Source organism: Astatotilapia calliptera, chromosome 5, assembly GCF_900246225.1.
Source record: "Astatotilapia calliptera chromosome 5, fAstCal1.2, whole genome shotgun sequence".
Lineage (NCBI taxonomy): Eukaryota > Metazoa > Chordata > Actinopteri > Cichliformes > Cichlidae > Astatotilapia > Astatotilapia calliptera.
Genome location: NC_039306.1, coordinates 17,577,811 through 17,601,497, shown reverse-complemented (window position 1 = coordinate 17,601,497; position 23,687 = coordinate 17,577,811). Strand labels below are relative to the sequence as shown.

Below are 23,687 nucleotides of genomic sequence, written 5' to 3'. Positions count from 1 at the left end.
TAAACCGGTCCGTGGCGCAAAAAAGGTTGGGGACCGCTGGAGTAGTAGGTGAAAGCAGTTATTTTTATGTATTTATTTGATGTTACATAGGTAGGCGAGTGACAAACTATTATTGCTTTTAAATAGGGCTTTTCGATATAATGATATATATAAGATGACGATATGAAAACGTCTATCGTTTCATATTATGCTATCGTTTGTTTTGTGGTGTTGCAAAATAAACTGTTTACGTCAATATTTTTCATCGTTTTGATGGTCACTGTAGAATTTCTTAAAGTTCTCTCTTTCTCTTATATTTAATATAACCACACTATGGACGGACAAACGACTGTTCTTATGCGTTGTCGTTAGCAACAACGACGGTCGTGTGCCTCCGCTGTCCGCTTGTTTATTTTCCACATAAACCTTTCAAAATAAAGCTGAAGATCCTGTTGAGATTTTTCTAAATCAACTGAATCACGTGAAATAGTATGCTGAGTGTTTACAGATGAGAAGCTAAAAAGAGCCGTCAGGTGCTAAAAAATAAACCTTAGAAAAAGTTTTTCCCCCGCAGCACGCTGTGTAATAAATGGTCACAAAGAAAATTGCGGCTGTTTCAACTTATGTAACACTCGACTCCAGAGTAGATGGTGCTACCAGCATGTTGAGATGTTTATTGCTGCCTCTCCTGTTTGAGGTGGTGGTGGGTTTTTTTTGTTTTTTTTTTCTTAAGGTGGCCTGAATGGGTTGGTCATGTTTCAACGGCAGTTCTGATGAAAGATGCTTATCCCAAATGGTGTGTGGAGCCAGGTGGCATGAAGATAATCATCTGTAGTGTTTCATGTGCAGTGTGTGTAACACGTGTGAGAAATTAAATCACAGAGCTCCAACTCAGCTTGTGTGTGTGCTGTTGAGCAATATCTTGCGTTATCTGACTGTAATTTCCGTCTTTTTATCGATCTAAGTGATAACTTGTTTGGTTCGCCTGCAGACCAAATATAAAAAATGTCAGATAGCGATCGAAGCGTCCCAGACAAGAGAAGGAACACGCATATAATAAGACGGGCCCTATCACCCATCAATAATCCATCACACTGATGCACTGTTTCTCATAAAAGAGTCGAATAGACCAAGCCTCTCATCTTGGGAGTGTGTGCTTGTCTTAAGGGGTTTACTGTGTTTACTCTGACAGTAGCTGTTCACTTCCTCTTCACCCTGTTTACCCCTTCAGCTACTGCCAGCATAAAATACACCAGATGGCTTTACCACTACAGATTGGAAGACGCATATTCAAAACTGCCCATTTGAACTGTGTGCAATCTCTAAAGGGCAGAGGGGCGTAAGAATTGCCTCAACCTTTACATTAAACAACACCAGCTACTTCTGCTCAACAAGATCCTGAAGTATTCTGGAAGAGCCAGCTTGAGTGAAGTAGCAAACTGAAGGCAGAGAGATGGCCCCTGACCGGACTACAACCCGAAGAGGAACTATAACACGGGAGCAGATGGATACTGTGTGACCAGCTGAGCCCCCACACAGTTAGCACTCTGCCATTTAAAGGTCTTCAGCATCCGCATCCATCCTCATTCTGAGTGTGGAGGTGGAAGCACCAGGACAACAGGCAGCATTTAAAAATAGATGTTTCAGTTACAAGAGATTTGTATATCCGAGTCTTCACGTTGCAGTCGTCATAGAGACAGAAAGAATGCCTTTTCTCTAAGCACAGTATGACAACAAGTGATAAAAAGGTGATAAATAGGCAGAAAAAGGGTAGAGACAATAGAATTGCTACCTTCCATTGGTGTATTAGGGTCCGGTCTGTTCGCGAAAACCACATCCACGTAGTCTAACTGCAGTCTTTCTAAAGAGGCTTTTAAACCTGGAAAATAGGAACCACAGTTGAGCAGCAATGGTACTGTGACTGCAAATATCAAAGTGTATAGAAAAGTAGTGCAGAGGATTATCAAACTGCATACTTTAAATTAGAGCTGGGCGATATGAGATTTTTTCATATCACGATATGTTTTTTTCATTTCAGGCGATAACGATATCTATCACGATATAAGCCAAATAACTATATTTGTAAGATTTAAATGTGCCGTTGCTCACAAGTAAAATGTGAAATAATCAGCAGCTTGTTTTTAAATATTTATTTCCCATAATAAGTTCAACAGGGTAGATGTACTTAAGATGTACTTTTTCAGATAAATAAAGGCAAATATTGCAAACTACACAAAAGACAGCCGCTAAAGCGTTTAAGTTTCAAAATAGAACAAATGAAACAGACTAAATTGTCAATTCCACTTAGAAACAAAATATTAATTCTAAAAATAAATCTTAGTTTGTTTTACAGAAGAACAGACAAAACTGACTAACTTTTGTCAATATCAAATAAACTGAGAACTAAAAGGAAATTCTCAATCTCTCCTTGTTGTATAGCTTAGCTTTTCTAACAGTTTTAACAGTTACTTTAGTCTGACAAAAGCCGAATGACGAATTAGCGCTTCCAGTCAGAGACTGAGGCTACGTCCACACGTACACGGGTATTTTTGAAAACGGAGATTTTCCGTTTTCGTTTTAAAAAATAATCCCGTCCACACATAAAGGCAGAAATGAAGGAAAACGCTGCTATGAACATGCCAAAGCAGCAGGTGGCGCTAGATTCCTAACCGTGCAGAAATGTTGGCCAATCAGAAGTCTAGAAGCCTCGGTGGGAAAAAGTAAACAAAGCTGGGGCATAGAAGCAGAACCGAGTCGTATGTGTGGAGGGACAGTAACTGTGTGTATATGTAAGCATTTAAACACTGCAGAGAGTAGAATTAACAGTAACAGTATTGTAGAAATTCATTTCACCGAAACAATAACGTGGCGCACAGTGTGACGCATGCACCAGTTTATTGTATTTCCAGACTTGCTTTCGGCACAATTTACAGTGCACGCTACTCTGTTTTTTGTCAGACTTGAAATAGCCGAAATACCTTCACACTACGGAACTTCTTTGGCTCTTCCGTTCGACAATCTCTCCGGCATTGGAACCATCATCTGTTTTCTCTTCGGTCACGCTCGGTTGATTTTTCTAGTCGGCACACTCATTTCCTCCATTACGCGCTGGCTCCATTACCCGCTGGCTGCTTCCCAAACAAACACACGTGCGGCTTGGCACTTGTGCTGTACGTAACAAGTCACGCGACGTGACGCTGCGGCTGTGATTGGTTCGGCTCTGCGCTACTGAATTTGGATCGGCTGACCTTTTTTTTTTTTTTTTTTTTTAAGAGAACAAGAGCGGCGAGGTCTATCGCGATAGCTTAATTTCTCTATCGAGTAAAAGTTATATCGCGATACATATCGTTATCGTTCTATCGCCCAGCTCTACTTTAAATGGGTTACTGACTGTAGCCAAAACTTTTCCAATAACTCCAGGGGAGGCGTTAGTTTTTAAAATGAAGCTTTGATTCCCTTGACCCAAAGCTATTAATTAATTTTGTTGTTGAAGTGTCAACATTTAATCCAATAATACGCAGCACTGCTACTTACCTTCTATAATGTGTTTTCGGGATAAACCTCTTTCAGTTTCCGCTCTATATGAAAACAAATACAAAAGAAATGAGAGTGTGTTTGACACCATTATTTAAAATGTGACTGGTACGGCTCCTGGACGGTAACATAATATCATTTTATCCTTTATGAAATATGAGCGATGTTTCCAGCTTTATTGAAAGCACCTGACAGCAGATCAGTTTGGATGACACATGATCCCATTACCAGGAGCATCAGGATCAAACAAGTCGAGAAAAATTATACGCGAGGGTAGTTTTTCCATTTGGGCAAACAGCAGAGTTAAGGATGAAACTTACTTTCCACCCCAGAAGATCTTTGTTGTTATCACCAAACTCGAACGTCTGGAGAAAGAAAAAAAAAAAAAAAAGTAAGCAAACATCTGTTACAACATCTGCCAAGCAAACATGCTGAACTACATCAAAAAAAGCACTGGAGTTGCTTATGCACATGCACAAACTATAATCTTTAGGTCATTCATGCGTTTCTACCTTATTCTATCAGCATCACTCTCGCACACATCCTACAATAACGGTGTCTGTGCCAGAACGCAAACAATGCCAGTGAATGAGTGCTGCGAGCACATAAACCTGATCTGATATAACCTGAGCTATACAAATACCCATACAGGACCGACAAAGTAGAAGACAAGCCACTAGAAGTTCATCCATTATTTATCATCTTTGAGGAGGAGACACTGGAGTGTGGCAAGGCTGCCCACATTAATCTTTCATCTCCCCACCTTACTGTTCCGGTTCACAACACACAAGCCTCCCAATATGTGCAGAGGAACGAGATGATACAAGATTAGGCCAGATGGCTGGGAAGGAAATTAAAAAAAATAAAATAAAATAAATAAAAAAATACAAAATGCAATTAAAGTGTGCCTCATATCATACCTCCATCCTTTTTTCTTTATGATGTTTCCGAGCACCACCTCTGCCCTATGAAACAGATGGAAAGAGAGCATGATTAAAAAAAACATTAAAAAATAATAGATAGTCTTGAAATGATATGAGCACTTATATCCGACTGTCTCAAGATTTAATTATTTAATTGATTAACGCAGTCCAATTCTTCGCCCGGTCCCAGCTGTGCTGTCGAGCCACCACCAAGTCACTCATTAGCAGCCACAGGGGTGCTAATGAGTGACATTACGTTCAACACGGGGCTCATTAGGGCTGGGCAGAAACCTGTCAGCAGGATGTCTCTCCAGCTCCCTTTGACAAATAATGAGACACCTCCTTGTGACACAGTTTCACATAAAATCCAACTGGCTGTAGAGGTAGAAAAAGCGTCATGCCAGCTAAGATTTGTTTACGTTTGCCGATGAGTACAGCTAGCACCTCTAATTGACACAGTTTTCAAATATTACGGCAAGTATCCGATTTGTGCACAAATTCAAGGACCACAATTTACCCATAGCACAGCACATTACAGCTCCTGTCAGTGTGACAGTCTGAACAGTTTCAGTAATGTGCAAAAGTTTAAGGTATCAGAATACTTTATTAATCCCCGAGGAAACTGTGTGGGTTACAGTTGCTCCAAGACAGTAACAGTAACAGACTAAACTATTTAAATAGTGCAATATGTTTCAGATATTACAAATTTAAGAAATGGAACTAATATCTACAAATAGCTCAATTATAAATATCAAGAATATTACAGAGGTGGTTATAAATATCAAGAATATCAAGAGGTTTAGGAGTTTTAGATTTGCACAGATCACACAGCAGATTGATCATCCACGCATTTTAAATCGCAGTGAGAGTCACAATGGCATACCCACAACCCCCCAAAAAAGACAAGAGGCCACAAATGGTAAATTCCTAACCTAAATATTTCAATACAAGATTACTTGGCAGAAAATAATAAGCTGGCTCTAATTATGTGGAAGTATTAAGGACAGCTGATACCAAAGAGAATGGCACAACCATGTTTGTATAAAGTCGAATAATGTGCAAGTTGTTTTTTTTTTTTTAAAGAATAATTTTGAAACCTTTTCATGTTTATACATTACTTGAATATCCTGGTATTTCTGTATGAAACATAAATGGGGAAACTACCTATATTTTTGAGTGGAAGAACACTTTTGTAAATCTGGAATTACTTTTAAATTTGTTTGAACTTTCAAGAATAATAGCAACAACAATTAAGTACAAAGTTGGCAGGATCAGTTGTCAGGTTAGCCCATTATCCTTAGGCCTCTGAAAAAGGGAAACAATGTATAAAATCATCAGCAATTCCAATTAATGTACAATTTTCTGTTAAATCTCTTAAATTACAGCTAGAAATCTGCACTTCAGTTACAAATAAATCATTCATATTTATGTATTTTTTAAAATCATAACTATATTGATACACCAATGATTGATAACCATGGGTTATTATGTATCATAACTCAAAAAAAAAAATTAGATTATAAGCACATAATAAACTTTGTAGTGCTGTACCCTTTTTCCTTTTTTCCCCTGCATCCTAATATTCGACAGCTATGACCAGTCCTGCTCATGTGTACCACTTGCTACTATATGTATGCAAAGCATGGATGTATGAATGATCAAAGGCTACGTTCACACTGCAGGTCTTAACGCTCAATTCCGATTTTTTGATCAAATCCGATTTTTTTGTCTGCTTGTTCACACTACAAATAAAATGTGACAGCAAACTAGTGTGAACCCTCAAAGCAGCCCGCATGCGCAAAAGAAGACATCACACACAACGCGCTCTGTTTAGACCCAGACCAAACAATATTGTTTGACTGATGGCCCTTAATGTAAAGACTTTGGCTTTGATGCGCTTTCGCCTGCAGTGTGAATGTAGCCTTACTTTAATATTCAGGGGCCATTTGTTTGTTTGCTTCGCTTTTGTCTCTGTTTCAATTGAATATTAAATCCTGCATAACATTTTTGTACCATTTATCTCCACCTTTTGTTTGCCATTTATTAAAAGATAAATTAAATTAAATATTCAACCTCCCCACTCGTGTGTTTGTGCCTCTGTACATTCTGCTGATCCAAACAGCAGCTGCCCAAGTACAGTAGACACTGCATTATTACTCCGAGTGATTTCAGCCTCTGCCAGCTGGACTCACATCTTTTTTTAAACAACGAGCAATGAACACTCCCCTGAGAGCAATGATGTGTGTGTGTGTGTGTGTGTGTGTGTGTGTGTGTGTGTGTGTGTGTGTGTGTGTGTGTGTGTGTGTGTGTGTGTGTGTTTGTTTCTGGCTCTTAGTATTGCCCCTTTGAAATGTGAGTAATTTGAGTGACCAAACATAAGGTTCACTGAGCCTCGAGCAGGTTGCCTTTCTTCATCCACCCATTAATTAAAGCTTTGCTTTATTTCAATGCTGAGTTGCTTTCTGACTTAGGGCAGGAAGCAATGATGTAATGCGGCACTACTCATGGATTCTTTATATTTTATTACTTTCACATTCTTCAGGGCTTATGCCACCTGTTTTTCACCATGTCACACATTTAATATTGATCTCCAGCAAAATGCCTCTGAGCCTGAGAGAAAACAAAGACTAAAATTCTGTTCTGCCAATTACTGCCATACTTTGAAAAGCTTTCGTGCCATGTGTGCTTGCTGATAAGAGCAGCTACATGGGTTAAGCACAACACATTTGTTTGTGCAAAGAGACATATTTGTTTATATTTCTCAGAAACAGTAGCTCATGTATTCGGATGGATATGCTAATCAAGCATCACAATCAATATTTGAATATTCTTGTGCGTTCAGTGTTTTGTTCCGTGACCAATTTTTTAGTTGAGGGCTAAGCTACAACAAACAGCCTACAAATCTAATTTATTTATCTGTCCAAGCTCACCACACAGAATCGACTTCACAGCAGCTGACTGTGCAGCCACCAACACCACCACTTCACATCCTCCAAGCCCGACTGATAGAAAGAATCCTAAGCCACAACCGAGGACTTCACATGAAAGCTTTTTCCATTATGACGCGCAAACTGTGTGATTTGTTCGACTCCTTCTCGTGTGTTTGTGTGTAATATAAGCTCCTTGGTGCTGCTTTGCAGTGGAAGCTGTCAGGATTAACACCTGTGCAACACATTTCGAGCTGTGTGACGTGCTGTCACAAACACTTGCACGTGCCAGGCTTGTCCTTTCTGTTCAAGTGTGGTTCTGGTTTATGGCAGCACGATGATCAAAGCCAGAGTTGGTTTTGCTTCTGTGTCAAAGATCAACCTCTCTCATGAATAAATCAACAAGACTGCTGAAAACTCCCCAAAACATTAACATCGTGGTGTGATGACGTGCATCAGACCACAGCTGCTGAGGCATTAGATGCGAAACGAGGACAACCACTGAGACCTACAGCTTGTTTCTCCTCTTTTGTTATCTTTTGATTTCCCTTTCTGAGACACGGGGACTCTGATGCATCTCCCCAAACATAATGGAAAAAATAGAATAATCTCAGGAGGATTTAAACAGGAGACTTGCTCCCGTTAATAAGAGACACTATTTGCAAAGGATAATCCCTTAGATTATTTCACAGCACCCAGGCTACTACAAAGCCAGACTAATCCATACTGGAATTTAAACATCCACTACATCCAGCAATAAAGCAACATGCTTTCTGAGGTTAAAGTATCATCACTGCCCATCCCCTAAATTTATGCCACGAATACCCGAACCCTGACAAATGGCACTTTTCGTTGTGAAAAGCAGGCCAGGCAGACATTAATTTCTTCTCCTCCTTTAATAATAGCCAAGAAAATGAGGAGTTGATTCATCGAGATAAACATACTGTGGAGCTTACCCAGAGGCTGAATGCCATTAAACTATTGTTTGAGAAGAGGGTAAAATGAGACGACATAATTATTAGCATCAGTTAAACCTCAAACCATGTGAAAATAAACGATGGAAATAAAACATTTATGCATTTCCATCGTCATATATTCATTTAATAAAGGTTAGTTTGTTTAGAATGCACTTTGTCACAAAACAGCTCTAGCGTGTCCGCTGTAAAAAACAAAAAACAATTAAGATACACGTGGAAAATATACGTAAAGAGAGATGAATCCTGTAACACCAAAAGAAAATTCATCCACCCTGGGACTGTTGCAGAACGTCTCCAAGCCTCTGCATATGATGTCGATGTTAAATTGTAATGTTGTGATTGTCATGTCTTTTCTGTCTTTTATTTAAATGAACTTATATAAAAAGAAGGTCACCCAGAGAACCCCTCCTCAGACGACTGTCCAGATTTTAAGTTTTAAAGAAATTCTGCTTTACAGTTTTTATGTATTCTAGGAGACAAACAATTCAGTGCTCTCAGGAAATGTGAGATGGATATTTGGCATATTGGTAAGTTACCATAAGTAAAGACAACATGCTGGCACCTTGACTCTGTATTACATCACTTCTAAATGTGGAATATTTGTGCACCACTATAGCTCAAACACCTGACTGGAGTCTGCAAGTACATAACCTCTGCTTGCCTTCATAATCAATCACACATTAGCAGTTTGGTAATGTTTGCTGCTACCACTCACTCCTAAGTGACTCGCCACACAGGATATACTCACTTGCCAGCAGCGTAGACCTCCGCTGTGTCAAACAGATTGATGCCATTTTCATAGGCCAGAGTCATCAGCTGCTCTGCCATCTGTTGAGAGAACAGGGGAGAAGGAACAGAGAGGGGAAATGATGGGGTGAGACCACTGATGTCAGGTGTTAGTAAATTTTAATTATGAAGCTGGCTTCACAGGACTAGAGTCTGCCTGTTGACTCTGTCAGAAAAGTAAAAATAGGCTTCTTGAGCAACCTAGGATATCTCAGATCATATGGAGGGTTTCCATTCCAAAGCTTTGATGGATAGAAGCTGACAAAATGCATCTGCTCTCACCTCATCTGTTATCTGTCCACCAAACGTCACCCATGTTCCTAAAGGGAATGACAGAGAAGTGGGGTCAGAGAATTAGTACACAAACATGCAAGTAGAATAAGAACCTTTTTGTTCTTTCTGACATACTTAAACTCAATTTTTTCACACTCTGTTTAATAACACTTTCTCTCTGTATAGAGAACAGGTTTTATATTGGCCTCCCCGGTCTGTCATACTGAGTCTACAGCACGCACAAACAGTTTGTCTTGTGATCTTACCTAATCCAAGGCAGGATACCCGCAAGCCCGACTTCCCGAGGTTTCTGTCAAAACAGAGGAAAATACATTAAAACTAATGCCGCACTGAGGTGGCAGTGATTTATGATCTTTTGTCCTCAGGCGGTGGCTGTGACCAGCACAGTCTTTCAGGAATGACTGTTTGAAAAACAAAATAAACAAAAAACCCTATCGAGCTTCACTAGAGTTCTCTCATCTTTAGGTTGTTGCTGCAGTGGAGTGACAGAAGCTGGAAAGAACAAGACTTTGTATGGATCTGTAACTTGCCCGAATGAATGTGAGAGTGAATGAATAGTGGTATTGTAAAGCGCTTTGAGGGGTCCCGAAAAGCGCTATATAAATGCAATCCATTATTATTATTATAACATAGTGCAGCACTGACACATGTTGAGGGGATGGCTAACGAAGCACATCAACGTATGAGCTGACAATGAGAAGGTGTTTGTGCTCACCAAAATGTCGGGGGGGGGGGGGGGGGGGGGGGGAATCAGAGACAGGAAGTGAGTATTAAGCAGTCCCACCATGACATCCACTGAAATTTCTCACAGCACACCAGGATCCCTCAGCCGCCATCTGACTAAAATCCCCTGCAGCAATGCGGAAGCTTGACTACACACAACAACTTGCTCCTAAAGCTGGCGTCTCTGAGCCAATCACAGTCCAGACAGACCCCTCTGCTTGACAATCACAGCTTTGGTTAGGTCTTTAGCTTGTGCAAGCTTTTGCTTGTGCAAGCTTTTAAAGTTTTCTAATATGCCTGTGGTTCCTCAGTATCATAACAGATTTGTTATGAGCACTGTTATATAATCATTTCACAAGGAAATCAAACCATCTCTTCTGGTCTGCAAAAACCTGACGACTACAATATTTTATTACTTCAGAGTTTTCTGATCTAAGACATTAAAAATACAAAACCAAACGTGCTGCTTCTGGTCAAACACCTTCACGAGATAATCTGGCAGTGTAAAAAAGATAAAAGAAATGTGGCAGAGATGATGTAACGTGTGCAGGAGTCAACGTAAGTATGTGGGAGGCTATCTAATATATTTTTATAAGACTGGCTGTATAGAAGAGCTGAAATGAAAAAGGGGTAGAGAGGGAGACAAAGGTGTGCATGTGTGTAGATGTGCGTTTTATATGGCTGCTTGTAACAAGTGGGACTGTGCATGCATGTGAGTGGGTGTTCTGTGAAGCACTGATAAAATTGCTGCAGTAACTAACAACACACTTTCTTCAATGTGTTCTTAACACCAAGTTCAGAAACAGAGACTAAAGCTGCTGAAACCTCATTGTTATCGTACATTATCTAAGTCAGTTACTGTACACTTGTTTAGCACATAAACAAAAACAAAACAATTAAGCTTAAGGATTTACCTTTCATGCTCACTACCATCCAACAATATCGGCTCGACTTCTGGGTCAGTAAACCAACATAGATGCTCATGGAGTCTATTTATTTCTATTCTTTGGTTTCTGAGAAAAGCTCAATTTTCTAAGCCATCAAATGTTTGGGTGAGCTCAAACAACACTGAAAATTCAGTTTGTGTATTTTGCCGTTTGTGTTCCACTTGTTTCTACGAAGAGCCTCATTAAAATGATCCGTTTGGGTCAGTGAAGTCTGGCAGTCGTGTTACACTGTAAATCAGAGAGCAAGATGACATCACATATAGGAGCCTCCTGCTTTATAAACAAACAAAGTTTGTCATGAGGGAGAAGAGAGCGTGATCTAATGAGTCCATGTGTCCTAACGCTGCATCGCAGTACAAGTCTACTGTGGCAAACCACTGGAGCCCATCAACAATTAACTGCCTCTTAATTGCATGAGTAAAACTGCCCCTCGGGACGCTGTTGTGCGGCATCACAGAGATAACCAACACCAAGAGCAGTTTCCTGACTGAAACTGTCAGTGGAGCATGTTTGCTCCAGAGTATTTAATGATTTTAGAGTTCACAACTATATTAAGAAAATGAGATGCAAAGTAAACATTTCCATCAGGTGCATTAAAGCGTATTACAAAGCAAAGTTTTCTGTCTTAACTGTCACATGAGCATGCTAAAACATGAATACTGCACAGTGGATGTGAATGTACAAAAAGAGAGGAGTAAAAGAATAACCGTTCCATCATTGTCATTGTTAGGATGTACCTTTGTCAGCACACTGTTCTCTTCAATATTTTACTGGAGTGGCCTTGAATACTGCATTGTGCATTTCGGCAACAATCCTCCACCAGGGCCTGCAGGTACGCAGGAGTCAAGTTCCTGCTGAGCCTCAGCATACATGAACCGCAGCAGTGAAGTCATCCATCTCACAGCCTCCTCAATAATGAGGGAGACAGGTACAGTACAGGACAGTAACAACACTGTAGCCACACGGACAAAGCCAGAAAGGACCCACCGAATCGGACAGATGTGAAGTATGCGCAAAGCCCAAGTGGAAAGGGGAAGGTTTTTCACTGTGTCACACTTTGTGTGATTAAACAGGGCCTGGAGTCTGTTTAGAGTTTGTTTACACACGTGTTACACAACACATTAGCGTGATACAAAACCTGGATGAGAATGTTAATCACTGCAGATATTTTTCCTTTCAATTTATAGGTTAATTTTAAGTCAGAGAGATCTCCTGGACCACCCCTGACTCTTTTTGTTGTGTATTAATTATTTAAATAGTAATTTGCAGATTACTGACTCACTATGCAGCAACACAACAAAAATATAGCTGAAAAAAAACCATCTTCAATCACAAAACAAGCAGCAGACACTATGGCTTCCAATAGCACCATCTTATTTTGTGTGTTCATTGCATGAATTAAATAAATAAAAAGATAATTATCTGTCACGTTACTGTAGCTTTGCTTGTCAAAAGGAGTCACACATTTTCTATCTGCCAAGGCTTAAATGGGTAACTTCCCATAAATAACACAGTCCCATCTAATAATTTCCCTGAACACAAGTTTTCTAGAGGTCCCACTGGGGCAATTAATACAATTTTATACATCAATATTATTTAACATGTTATGCAGTGGCATCTATCAGCTTAAGAATTAAGCTGACACTACAGACAGAGATGTCCTGCGATACAGAGCAGGGCATGCAACCCTTAGGCCTTTTAAAGTCAGATTTGATAACATCATATCAGCCATATACACTGATGAAACAAAACATTAAGTCCACCCCCTGCCTATTTGTCCTTTGTATGTAGTAAAACATCTCCTGGCTCTGCAGAAGCCTCTAAAGGTGCCCTGTGTTATCTGGCAACCAAGATGCAGATGCAGACCCAAGTCCTGTAAGTTGTGCTTTGTAAATGCCACAGATTTGATTTGTTCCAGCACATCCTGCAACACTGTGGTGCCGGTTTATGGGTTATCCTGCTCAGACTAAGACTAAGTCCTGTACTGTTTCGCCTTCATGAGATACAGAATATTACAAAACATACTATGAAAAAAAGCTGTACTCTTACCAAATAATACATCTGCTCACACTGCTCACCACTGTTAGAGCTGATCTAAGGTGGGAAAATTACATAACAAAATCAAAGGGAAAACTTGGGTGAGCAAAAAGTAGAGCTGGTGGCATCCAATATCAGAAATTAATCTCAGCAGAATCTCCAGATTCAACGCACAACGATTTCTCACACAGCTATGATGCTACAGGGAGTGCAGAATTATTAGGCAAATGAGTATTTTGTCCACATCATCCTCTTCATGCATGTTGTCTTACTCCAAGCTGTATAGGCTCGAAAGCCTACTACCAATTAAGCATATTAGGTGATGTGCATCCCTGTAATGAGAAGGGGTGTGGTCTAATGACATCAACACCCTATATCAGGTGTGCATAATTATTAGGCAACGTCCTTTCCTTTGGCAAAATGGGTCAAAAGAAGGACTTGACAGGCTCAGAAAAGTCAAAAATATGCAGCAGTCTCAAAAGTGCAAAGCTTCTGAAGCGTGATCATCGAACAATCAAGCGTTTCATTCAAAATAGTCAACAGGGTCGCAAGAAGCGTGTGGAAAAACCAAGGCGCAAAATAACTGCCCATGAACTGAGAAAAGTCAAGCGTGCAGCTGCCAAGATGCCACTTGCCACCAGTTTGGCCATATTTCAGAGCTGCAACATCACTGGAGTGCCCAAAAGCACAAGGTGTGCAATACTCAGAGACATGGCCAAGGTAAGAAAGGCTGAAAGACGACCACCACTGAACAAGACACACAAGCTGAAACGTCAAGACTGGGCCAAGAAATATCTCAAGACTGGTTTTTCTAAGGTTTTATGGACTGATGAAATGAGAGTGAGTCTTGATGTGCCAGATGGATGGGCCCGTGGCTGGATTGGTAAAGGGCAGAGAGCTCCAGTCCGACTCAGACGCCAGCAAGGTGGAGGTGGAGTACTGGTTTGGGCTGGTATCATCAAAGATGAGCTTGTGGGGCCTTTTCGGGTTGAGGATGGAGTCAAGCTCAACTCCCAGTCCTACTGCCAGTTTCTGGAAGACACCTTCAAGCAGTGGTACAGGAAGAAGTCTGCATCCTTCAAGAAAAACATGATTTTCATGCAGGACAATGCTCCATCACACGCGTCCAAGTACTCCACAGCGTGGCTGGCAAGAAAGGGTATAAAAGAAGAAAAACTAATGACATGGCCTCCTTGTTCACCTGATCTGAACCCCATTGAGAACCTGTGGTCCATCATCAAATGTGAGATTTACAAGGAGGGAAAACAGTACACCTCTCTGAACAGTGTCTGGGAGGCTGTGGTTGCTGCTGCACGCAATGTTGATGGTGAACAGATCAAAACACTGACAGAATCCATGGATGGCAGGCTTTTGAGTGTCCTTGCAAAGAAAGGTGGCTATATTGGTCGCTGATTTGTTTTTGTTTTGTTTTTGAATGTCAGAAATGTATATTTGTGAATGTGGAGATGTTATATTGGTGTCACTGGTAAAAATAAATAATTGAAATGGGTATATATTTGTTTTTTGTTAAGTTGCCTAATAATTATGCACAGTAATAGTCACCTGCACACACAGATATCCCCCTAAAATAGCTAAAACTAAAAACAAACTAAAAACTACTTCCAAAAACATTCAGCTTTGATATTAATGAGTTTTTTGGGTTCATTGAGAACATGGTTGTTGTTCAATAATAAAATTATTCCTCAAAAATACAACTTGCCTAATAATTCTGCACTCCCTGTAGCTAGTTTTTTTTCTGCCTTATTAAGAGTGTCTTTGCAGTATTTTTCTTGTTTACGTTGGCTAAACAGCCCCCTACCAACAAGAAAGAAAAAAGCTGTGCTATTTTTGGCCCTCTCCACTGCTCACTGTTTTTATGTGCGTATGTGTATGCATCCCATCTGCCCTCCACAAAGCAGTCAAACTATGTGAAACACTTGATCCCAGATTAGTTCTGCTAAACCCAGTTAGCCAGGAGACCATTTACCAATTAAATCAGCAAGAGATCAGGCAGAGAACTCCACTGCCTTAAAAGAAACTGATCAAAAACACAATTCTCAAGATTTGAGTTGTTAATGAGCTCTACATATTGATGTACTGATATGATAATGTGGTACAACACATACAATTCTTATTTAATGCATGGATCCTACTGTAACTGTGTGCTTTAGATTTACTAGCATAGTTGAGAGTGATGAATGAGGAAACAAGGTCACAGAGCTGCAAAGATTAATGTGTTGAGAGCTATGCCAACTGAGTAGAACTATTAATACAACCTCATCTGTGGCTTCAACTTCAAAAGAAAGCACACACTGAATGCCACCAGCTCGCACTGGCTGCAGGTGGTTTTTCTCCTCCATTCAAGTCTATGTGACAATTGGAGGGAGGAAGGGGGGGCTTTAAGGGCACTCATTACGCTCATTTGCAACTGCATATTTTTATTCATGGATTCCACTAGTCTACTAGTGTAAATTTGCATGACTCACACTTGTAACTACGTGTATTCATTAAGGTAGAGTTATCCACCTTCAATAATACTCACTGTCTGGGCCCAACTATTACTGCTGCTGCTGAGAGACACACCAATGAACTGTAACAGTCAAAACAACAAAGAATAACAAATGCTTTAACCTACCAACTATGTTGGCCATAAGTGGACCTTTTTTAAAAAAAAAAAAAAAAAAAAAAAAAAACTCTTACCGTAACTCATTCATTTCCCTTTCTATACATGTAAAATGGCTCTCCCTCATCTACTTCACCACTAGGCGAGACATGGAGATAACCTTGTCGTCTGCAAATACAATTGGAGGATGAGGATGGTGCAAGGTAGCCAAACCTTTGTTTGCGTCGCAATTGTGTGCAAGAAACATCTAAGTCAAAACTGTCATATGCAGAGATGCTAACATAGCAAACTATCACAAACCTGAGCAACCTTATCCAATTCAGGGTTCCTAGATCTCACAGGGTGAGAGTCAGGATACACCCTGGACGGGTTGCCAGTCTGTTGCAGGCCCAACAGATACAGAGAAGCATTCACCCTCATACATACGGCCAATTTAGAATCATCAGTCAAACCATATCTTTGGAGGAAGCTAGAGTAACTGGAGAAAACCCATAACCTGTTATGCAGCACTGTTAACCACTGCACCACAGTGGTTTCGCTTGCACGTGCAGGTAATAAACAAAGAGAGGAACAGGATGGAGGACTTTGGTTTGCCAAAAAATTTACACTACCATTATCTGCTTTGTATGAGCTGAAGTATACAGCATGTTAAGCCTAATTATCAAATTACCTCAGGATTCACCTTACTGGTATGAAACATGAAAATGTTCAGTCCTTTGTTGTGCACTTCCTACACCCTGAGGATTTGTTCATTGCTGCTAGCAGGATGACCTTTCTTGGAACAAAACAAAAAAAACAAAACATAGTGTTGCTCCAGAAAAAAGCCAAAGATGGATTTGTGAGGGAGAGTTTTGACTGCAGGCGGGTGGATTTAAAAAAAAACCAAAAAAACAAAAAAAACCCCAAAAATTAACAAATATTCTGACATTTTAGCCAATATGCTAAATCTATTTTTGATCTAAAAGAAAATGAGAAAATCAACATCAAACTTCTCATAGGTGTCTCTTATAATGAAGCTAAAAAGCTTAGCACAGCACTCAATTTCCCCACGCTCTCTAAAAGCATGCACATTTTTTAAATATAGGCACCATGAAGCAGACAACAGTAGAGATCTACGTTACAAATCTCAATCTTTGACCTATCACTCTATCACGTAACTTTTTAATAACCACCTTACCGTAAGCATAACCTTCCATCTACATGCAAAAACACATATCCAACAGGTCAGGATAGACGTCCCAGCTAAATATGAATTTAAGTCTTCATACAACAGTACAATGAGTGGTGCAATACTTGAGTATTTACTATCCATGTGTGTGGCCAAGGCAAAATTAGTGTGTTCTCAAGAAAATATAAGAAGATTTATGACATTAACTGCAACCAACACGGGGTTTCCTCCAACTGTCAAAAATGCAATTTGTTTTTAGGTTGAAGTTGCAATTTTATTATATTATGCCATTTTTATGGAGTTAACTTCCTTTGTTGAATGTATTCTGTTTAACACTGTATTCTGTTTGCTTGTAGTGCCGTGTTTGTCAGCAGCCTGAGAAGATGTCAAATTTGATTTAATATTGTGCATAGAAAACATCTACACACCACAGCCAAAAACACAGAGCCAGTGGCAGTGAAGCACTTTAAGACAGCTGTCAATGGCAGTTTATTTTCTTCTTGGACCTAAACAGATTGTTGGCTCAGAGGGTTTTCCCAAGGCTGAATTTGTTTTCATCCAACTCAGGCATTTTCAGAGGTTCTTGTCTGGGGATAAATCTGCCCGTGCCTACAGGAATGGAAACTCTTCTGCTTTGTGCTGGAGAGTAGCAAATGGGAGCTTAGCAGAACCTGCGGGGTATTCCAAGTCCAAGCAATGGTTCATACTGTATACTGTGTTTTTAATATCATACTAAGCTGTACTCAGAACCAATATTGGTCTGATACCAGCTGCGATTCTGGGATTAGATATCAGTGAAGAAAAAGCATAATCCAAAACAACCCATTATCCCAAATTACAGCATAGCGTAGACGAGTAACAAAAGTCTCTTTAATCACAGCTGATCCTTGGAAAAAGTTGCCATGATTGGTTTCACAGCTGATATGTGAGCTCAGTCATTGACAAATGCATTATTAACAGATTCGTTGTTTAAGAGAGGGGAAACAATGGTATTAGGCATCACCAGATACTCAAGTGTAGCAGTATCGGCCTTTGAGCCATCCCCGAATTTAACATTTGTTAAAAGTAATAACTTCTCAACTTAACCTAAGATAAATCACAAACACACCTACAACAATTATTTGATAAATCGATGATTAAAAGATGTCTCACAGACAATCGGTCCCGTTTTGAGAACTAAAAGCCTAAATTCTGTTGTTGCAGCTACAACACTGTTTCTCGAGGAGTTGAAACGTGTAAATGCAAATTCAGCTGGCACTGCATTAAAACTGACAATCTGCATTGGAAATCACTACTTTGGCTCAGGAATCACTCTGAAACCCATTATCTGTGAACAAAGTTTGTCAATGTGTCATCAAATGCAAAACTCAACAGGTGGAAAGCATTTGATCAAAATATTATTATTATTTGCTTTAAATTATGTATTCTAACTATAATGCATAGTTCAAAAACAGCAACCATTAATGAGCAGGGGTTCATTAATGCATTTGGCATAGTGAACTTGAACATCTGTGAAGGCACCAACAATGCAGAATGACATACATTTTGGAGCTATAAGTGTTTCAACAACAACTTGTGGACAAATGAATCTGGGTGCCAAACTGGCCTGTAACCCACAGTAATTTTTTCAAACATTATAACATACGGTGCTTAACAAATTTATTAGACCACCACCCATTTAACACACAATTAACAGTAATACAGTGACCAAAATCACTTTTTATGTTTCTGTAATGGTTAATCTACCAGTATGCACAAGGTCTTCAACTTTAAATTACATCTTTAATGCTAAAATATAATTATTGTTGTTATCCAAGAATTTTCACATTTACCATTTTCCATAAGAGCAAGAGGGGAAAAAAAGGAAAAACAATATGTTTTAATTAGGATGCCAAATTGCATTCATTTCCTTGCATTCCTGAACAGAAACATTAATTTTAGAGGTTTTCTGACTTCTCAGAGAAATCAAACATGAATAAAGTTTGACATTTAATTAATAAATAATTACATAATTTGTAGTTTTAAACAAGTTTTTGAACAGGCAGAATAAACATCTGTATTCCAAAAATTAGCACACAGTTCTAATCAGTTTCCACACAAGAGGAAGTCAAACTGTGCCACAAATGTTTTTTTCTGAAGTGTGCCACTGACATCTGACTCAAAGTGAGCATATAAAGATAAATATGATGGTTTTCTTTGTAACAATGGCTCATTTTTTAAACTTCACTTGTATAGCTTAGACGTCTATGACTGTAAACTGAATATGTTCGGGTTTTAAATGTGGAAAACTGACATATTTTTCACAAATTTGACATTTTACAGAAGCAAAAGAGATGAATCATTAATGTAAACAAATGACTGTCAAACTGTAATCAGAGGTTTTAAAAACACGCTGGTAAAAGATGTTGCTGATAAGAAGGAGATTACACTGGGTGCTGTGTCAATTAGGAGCAGGCACATACCATCTGGCTAATTAAAAAAAAAAAAAAATGTTGAGGTTAAATATTCATAATACACATGACTAAGCATCATGCTGGGTAAGCTAAAGCTCTAGCTTTGTGCTGTACTGGATCCTCATATTTGAAATACTTTTGTTTGGTTGTTTGTTTGTTTTTACATATTACATAAGATGCAGTTCAAATGTTTCTAATCCAGAACACGAGATTAAATGCCATTTCACTGCCACGGCAAGTCCGTTGATTTTTAATTTGGAAATATAAACCGTCTCCTTACTGTATCCACACTAACAGCCAGCTATGGAAGCTAATCTATAATCTTAAAAACACTATGTACATACTGAATATAATCACACTTTTTACTAAATCTGTATTATACTATGCCCTACAGTTATGCTTAACCTTTCAGGCTAAAAAAAAAAATAATACAATGAAAGGAGTTATAAAAAAATCACTGCAAACATACTTCAGGAAACAGTAGAATCCACACTTTAATGCTAATCTATTCTGTTGCACACTACCTCTTCTTGGCAGTGTACACCAGAATTAATAAATCTAAGCTATTTCTAGTGCATTTATGAAAATAACATGCAGAGAAAATGAGTGGAGCTAGGACACGCACACAGAGGCTCTAATTAAACTCTATCAGTGAGGCAAATAAAGAGCAGCTTACATGAAGACACGCTTACAGATACATAGGCTAAATATCTTACAACAAACCCCCCACCGCCCAAGCTTACTCACTCTCCTGTGCACCGATACAGTCAAAACCTTGGTACATACACTGAAATGTGAGAGTACATCAATAAATGAACCATGCCACTCTTTGGCAGTTTCTCCCCACATGCCCAGAGCAAACAGATGGCGAATGTTCTGTACACATTTAAGATGGTACCTAAGTGGCTACTGTGGCCTCGAATCTGTACTGTGGATTATGCTTAGTATTTACTTCAGAGTAGCCAAACTGTACTGCTGCATGTTTGTTCTGTTCAACCACCACGGCTTATTTATGATTCATATTTTAAGGGGGAGTGCAGGCTGTGGAAAGCTGGTTCCCTGATGACGAGAGCCCTCAGAAGGCAGGAAAACGTCCCAGCAGGCTCCCACACTCACGACGCCCCAAATCTCACACCCACAGCTTTTGTCACCCGAGCCGTAGCGATGCATGGTGTGGTATTTGTGTAGTGAAATAGTGGAAAAAAGAAACACTCATACTCATTATTCTTAAAAACAAAAAACAAATCCTTACACAGACTAAAATGTTGCCAGAAACGAGCACCGCGGATGCATCTTCAATCTTACAGTCACAGCTAATAACATTAAAGCTGTATGGTGATAATTAGTGTGTAAATGTTTCATTTTCAGAACTCGGAAAATTGACACTCGACTCACATTTCGCTTTTTGTAACAGTATCTCTGCCATCTGCTACATTAAGTGACTTCAAGGTGCACTAAACAAAGACACCCCCAGGCTTCCAGGCTCCAAGCTTTTTCTTTTTTCCATTATCGATAATGACAATTTCACACAACGCAATTGTGGGATTTAAATGCCATTCGCTTACACAACACTGCCAGTAGTTATTTACTTTGGCTGGGATTCACTGTCAACTTTACAACTAAAAGTGGACCTCCAGACGTGCGAGGAATCCTACTGACAGTTTGGGCTAAGGCGAATTACTTGTAGATTTACACCAGGGGAGGAGATGAGTCAGCTCTGATTTACATGGCCTATGCAGTAAACGACACCGAGTGCAACACAGCATAAGTGTTTTGTAGCTGATGCGGACTGTGGCAAAGAACAAAGAGCATGCTTAGAAATATATCTCTCTAGAGCGCAACGGTTTAAGATGAATTCTTACAGTTTGACTGCACAAAGCACAAAAATGGCAGCCCAGCGGAAAAGCGATACGTTCAGAAACCCATTTACCTCAGCATTACTTTGCAGCAGTTTATTTGCAACATAGTGGGATGTAAAACTATCTCTTTTGAAGGCGAGTCAGCCAGGGTTTGGGTGACTGAGTGAGGAGCTGATAGTGGACTGTGAATGGCAGGGATCTTATGGGATTGACTCTCCACCTGCACTGCCTGCCCAGTCTCACAGATATTCTTCCATTCCTCGAGAAGAACTACTTTACATAATCACAAGCCATTTTGTGTGCGTCATTAATTCAGTCCTGACTGAAGGCATTTAATCATTCCTTAGAAGAGGTGCAGGCTCTCACAGTCCCGCCTGATTATTTTAACCAGACAGACAAAGTGTCTCATTTCAGAACTACAGGCAGCACAATAAAACCGCTGCAATCCCTCCATCCCGGAGGAAGGAGACGCTCACTTTGATGATTTTCTTGGCCTTGTGGGGAGAGGTCACTCCTCAACCTGCATCCCTGCCCACAAACAAATACCGTCTTGGTCCAAAGTTGCCATTCAAGGAAACGAGAGGACAGCATGCAAATGAAGCTAATGTGAATTTCACACTGCTATTCTGCAGTGAGGATACTCGGGGAAGTTTTCTTGGGTGGATAAGGCAGCTTTAACTGTATTCTTTTTGGGCCACAGTTATAAAACCACCAACCTCTTCAGCTGTCAAATCAGCATAATGAAAAATTCAATCTTCCTTTAACAGAGAGGAGAAAATGCTTAAGGATAAAAAGCAAAATGCAAGGCCATGTTAAAGGGCTTACAAGCTTCACCTCCAAGAGGCATGTTTCAAAGTGACATGAGCACAGATCACTCCAGCCAACTGTACTTCCTCGTGGGCAAAGGGCCTACACCAGCATTAACCTTAGCAATCTCCCTTTCTTGCTTTCACTCTCTTCCTTCCTTCCCTTTCAGTCGCATCTCTTCAAAACAAAACCACAAACACTATGCTGTAGCCTCAGTCCATGATTCTTTGAGCCTCATGCTACATTTAGACCTGCATTACCTTCAGTTTACATCAGATATGGGTCTGGTTCACAAACACCGAGCCTGTTATGTAGTTTGGACTACAATGAGGAAGACAAGAACACAAACAGCCACTGGCCCCCTGAGCTGAAAATGATTTTACTCATTCACTGTCATTAGCCTCAATAATGACGCCAAGACGACGAGGCTGCCGCTAGCAAATTAGATGCAAAGGATTGTGATGTGGCTTCTGAAAACAGTACTGAGGATAGATGTGTTGCCTCCAAACAGCTCTCCATGTTGTCAGTCAACAATCACACTTCACATTTCTTAATGAAAATGTAAACTGACTGACACAACATTACCTTCAGTTTTTCTTGCCTTTAGATTTGAGCTTCAAGATGTTATTATACTAATAAAATGATCAGAATTGAAAAATATGTTCTTGATAGGGTATTGTTTACTTTCCTATATTGTCCTGCAAAAAATCAAACATCCACGTATCGTATCAAACGTGGCTTGAGTCAAAAAAAGTATTTGACTAAATTTTTAATCACTGTACCTAAAAAAAAAACATTTAAAAAGAGAAAGTATACCTTAGCAACACAAGACTACAAACATGAAGTACATTAGTCGGTGAGTATATATAGCAGACAACAGCAACTTGCTATTTAAAATGGATAAAATGTTTCTTTAAATTTTCATACGGCTCTTAAATTTTCTTGCTTTTTCTTGCAGGCCTTTTAAATAAACTTATCAACCTTTGATCATCTTTGAGTCACATGTGGGAAAATATACAGAGAGAGTCATTACTGAAAAATAAGACTGAATCAACTGTCCTATGCAAAGTGGATCCACTGCATTAATGACCAGATTGCTGCAGTGCATGATGCGCTGCACCTCACGGTGCTGAAAAGAAAGGTGAACTGCTTTTTCTCACTGATGCATGCAGAATTCTTTGTTCTGTACTATGGTTCAATTTGCCATTCACTCTTTTACCCTCAGTGCTTCAATATGCATTTAAAGCAATTCCACATTTACTATTATTCTGCTGCTTTTTCAGCCCTTTTGTCAAAGCTGGACTAATCTGAACGTTTCACTGCACATGTAGAACACATTTGCATTTTAATTTAAAGGCATTTCCAAAGGAAAACCTTTGCTTAAATGGTAAGTATGTCCTGTGTTAGATAACAAACAGTCATCAGTCTTCATGTCCACTACACGGGTTAAATAATTTGCCTTAAGTGATAGAAGAAGCTATTTTACCAGCACATAATCAGTAATCAGCTGTCTGGGGAGGTGGAATAAAATTCAATGCAGTATTTTATTAACATTTATAATGTTGCAGGCAGAACCCAAAGTGCAACGTGTTAATATTTTTCAATGATGTCAATGGCAATTTCCATTAGCATGCTCTTTCCATAACAATT

At 39.5% G+C, this 23,687-nt stretch overlaps 1 protein-coding gene across 5 annotated transcripts in view; it reads right to left on the bottom strand.

Annotated features, from left to right (window-relative positions):
- kcnab2a (potassium voltage-gated channel subfamily A regulatory beta subunit 2a) overlaps positions 1-23,687 on the bottom strand; it is a 95,887-nt gene that overhangs the window by 12,178 nt on the left and 60,022 nt on the right. For all 5 annotated transcript variants that reach the window (XM_026167683.1, XM_026167685.1, XM_026167684.1 and 2 more), the window contains 7 exons: positions 9,666-9,709; positions 9,409-9,446; positions 9,089-9,168; positions 4,434-4,478; positions 3,834-3,878; positions 3,514-3,557; positions 1,772-1,858 (listed from right to left, as the gene is read on the bottom strand). In XM_026167683.1, coding sequence (XP_026023468.1) covers positions 1,772-1,858; positions 3,514-3,557; positions 3,834-3,878; positions 4,434-4,478; positions 9,089-9,168; positions 9,409-9,446; positions 9,666-9,709 — 383 coding nt within the window. The remainder of the gene's footprint in view (positions 1-1,771; positions 1,859-3,513; positions 3,558-3,833; positions 3,879-4,433; positions 4,479-9,088; positions 9,169-9,408; positions 9,447-9,665; positions 9,710-23,687) is intronic.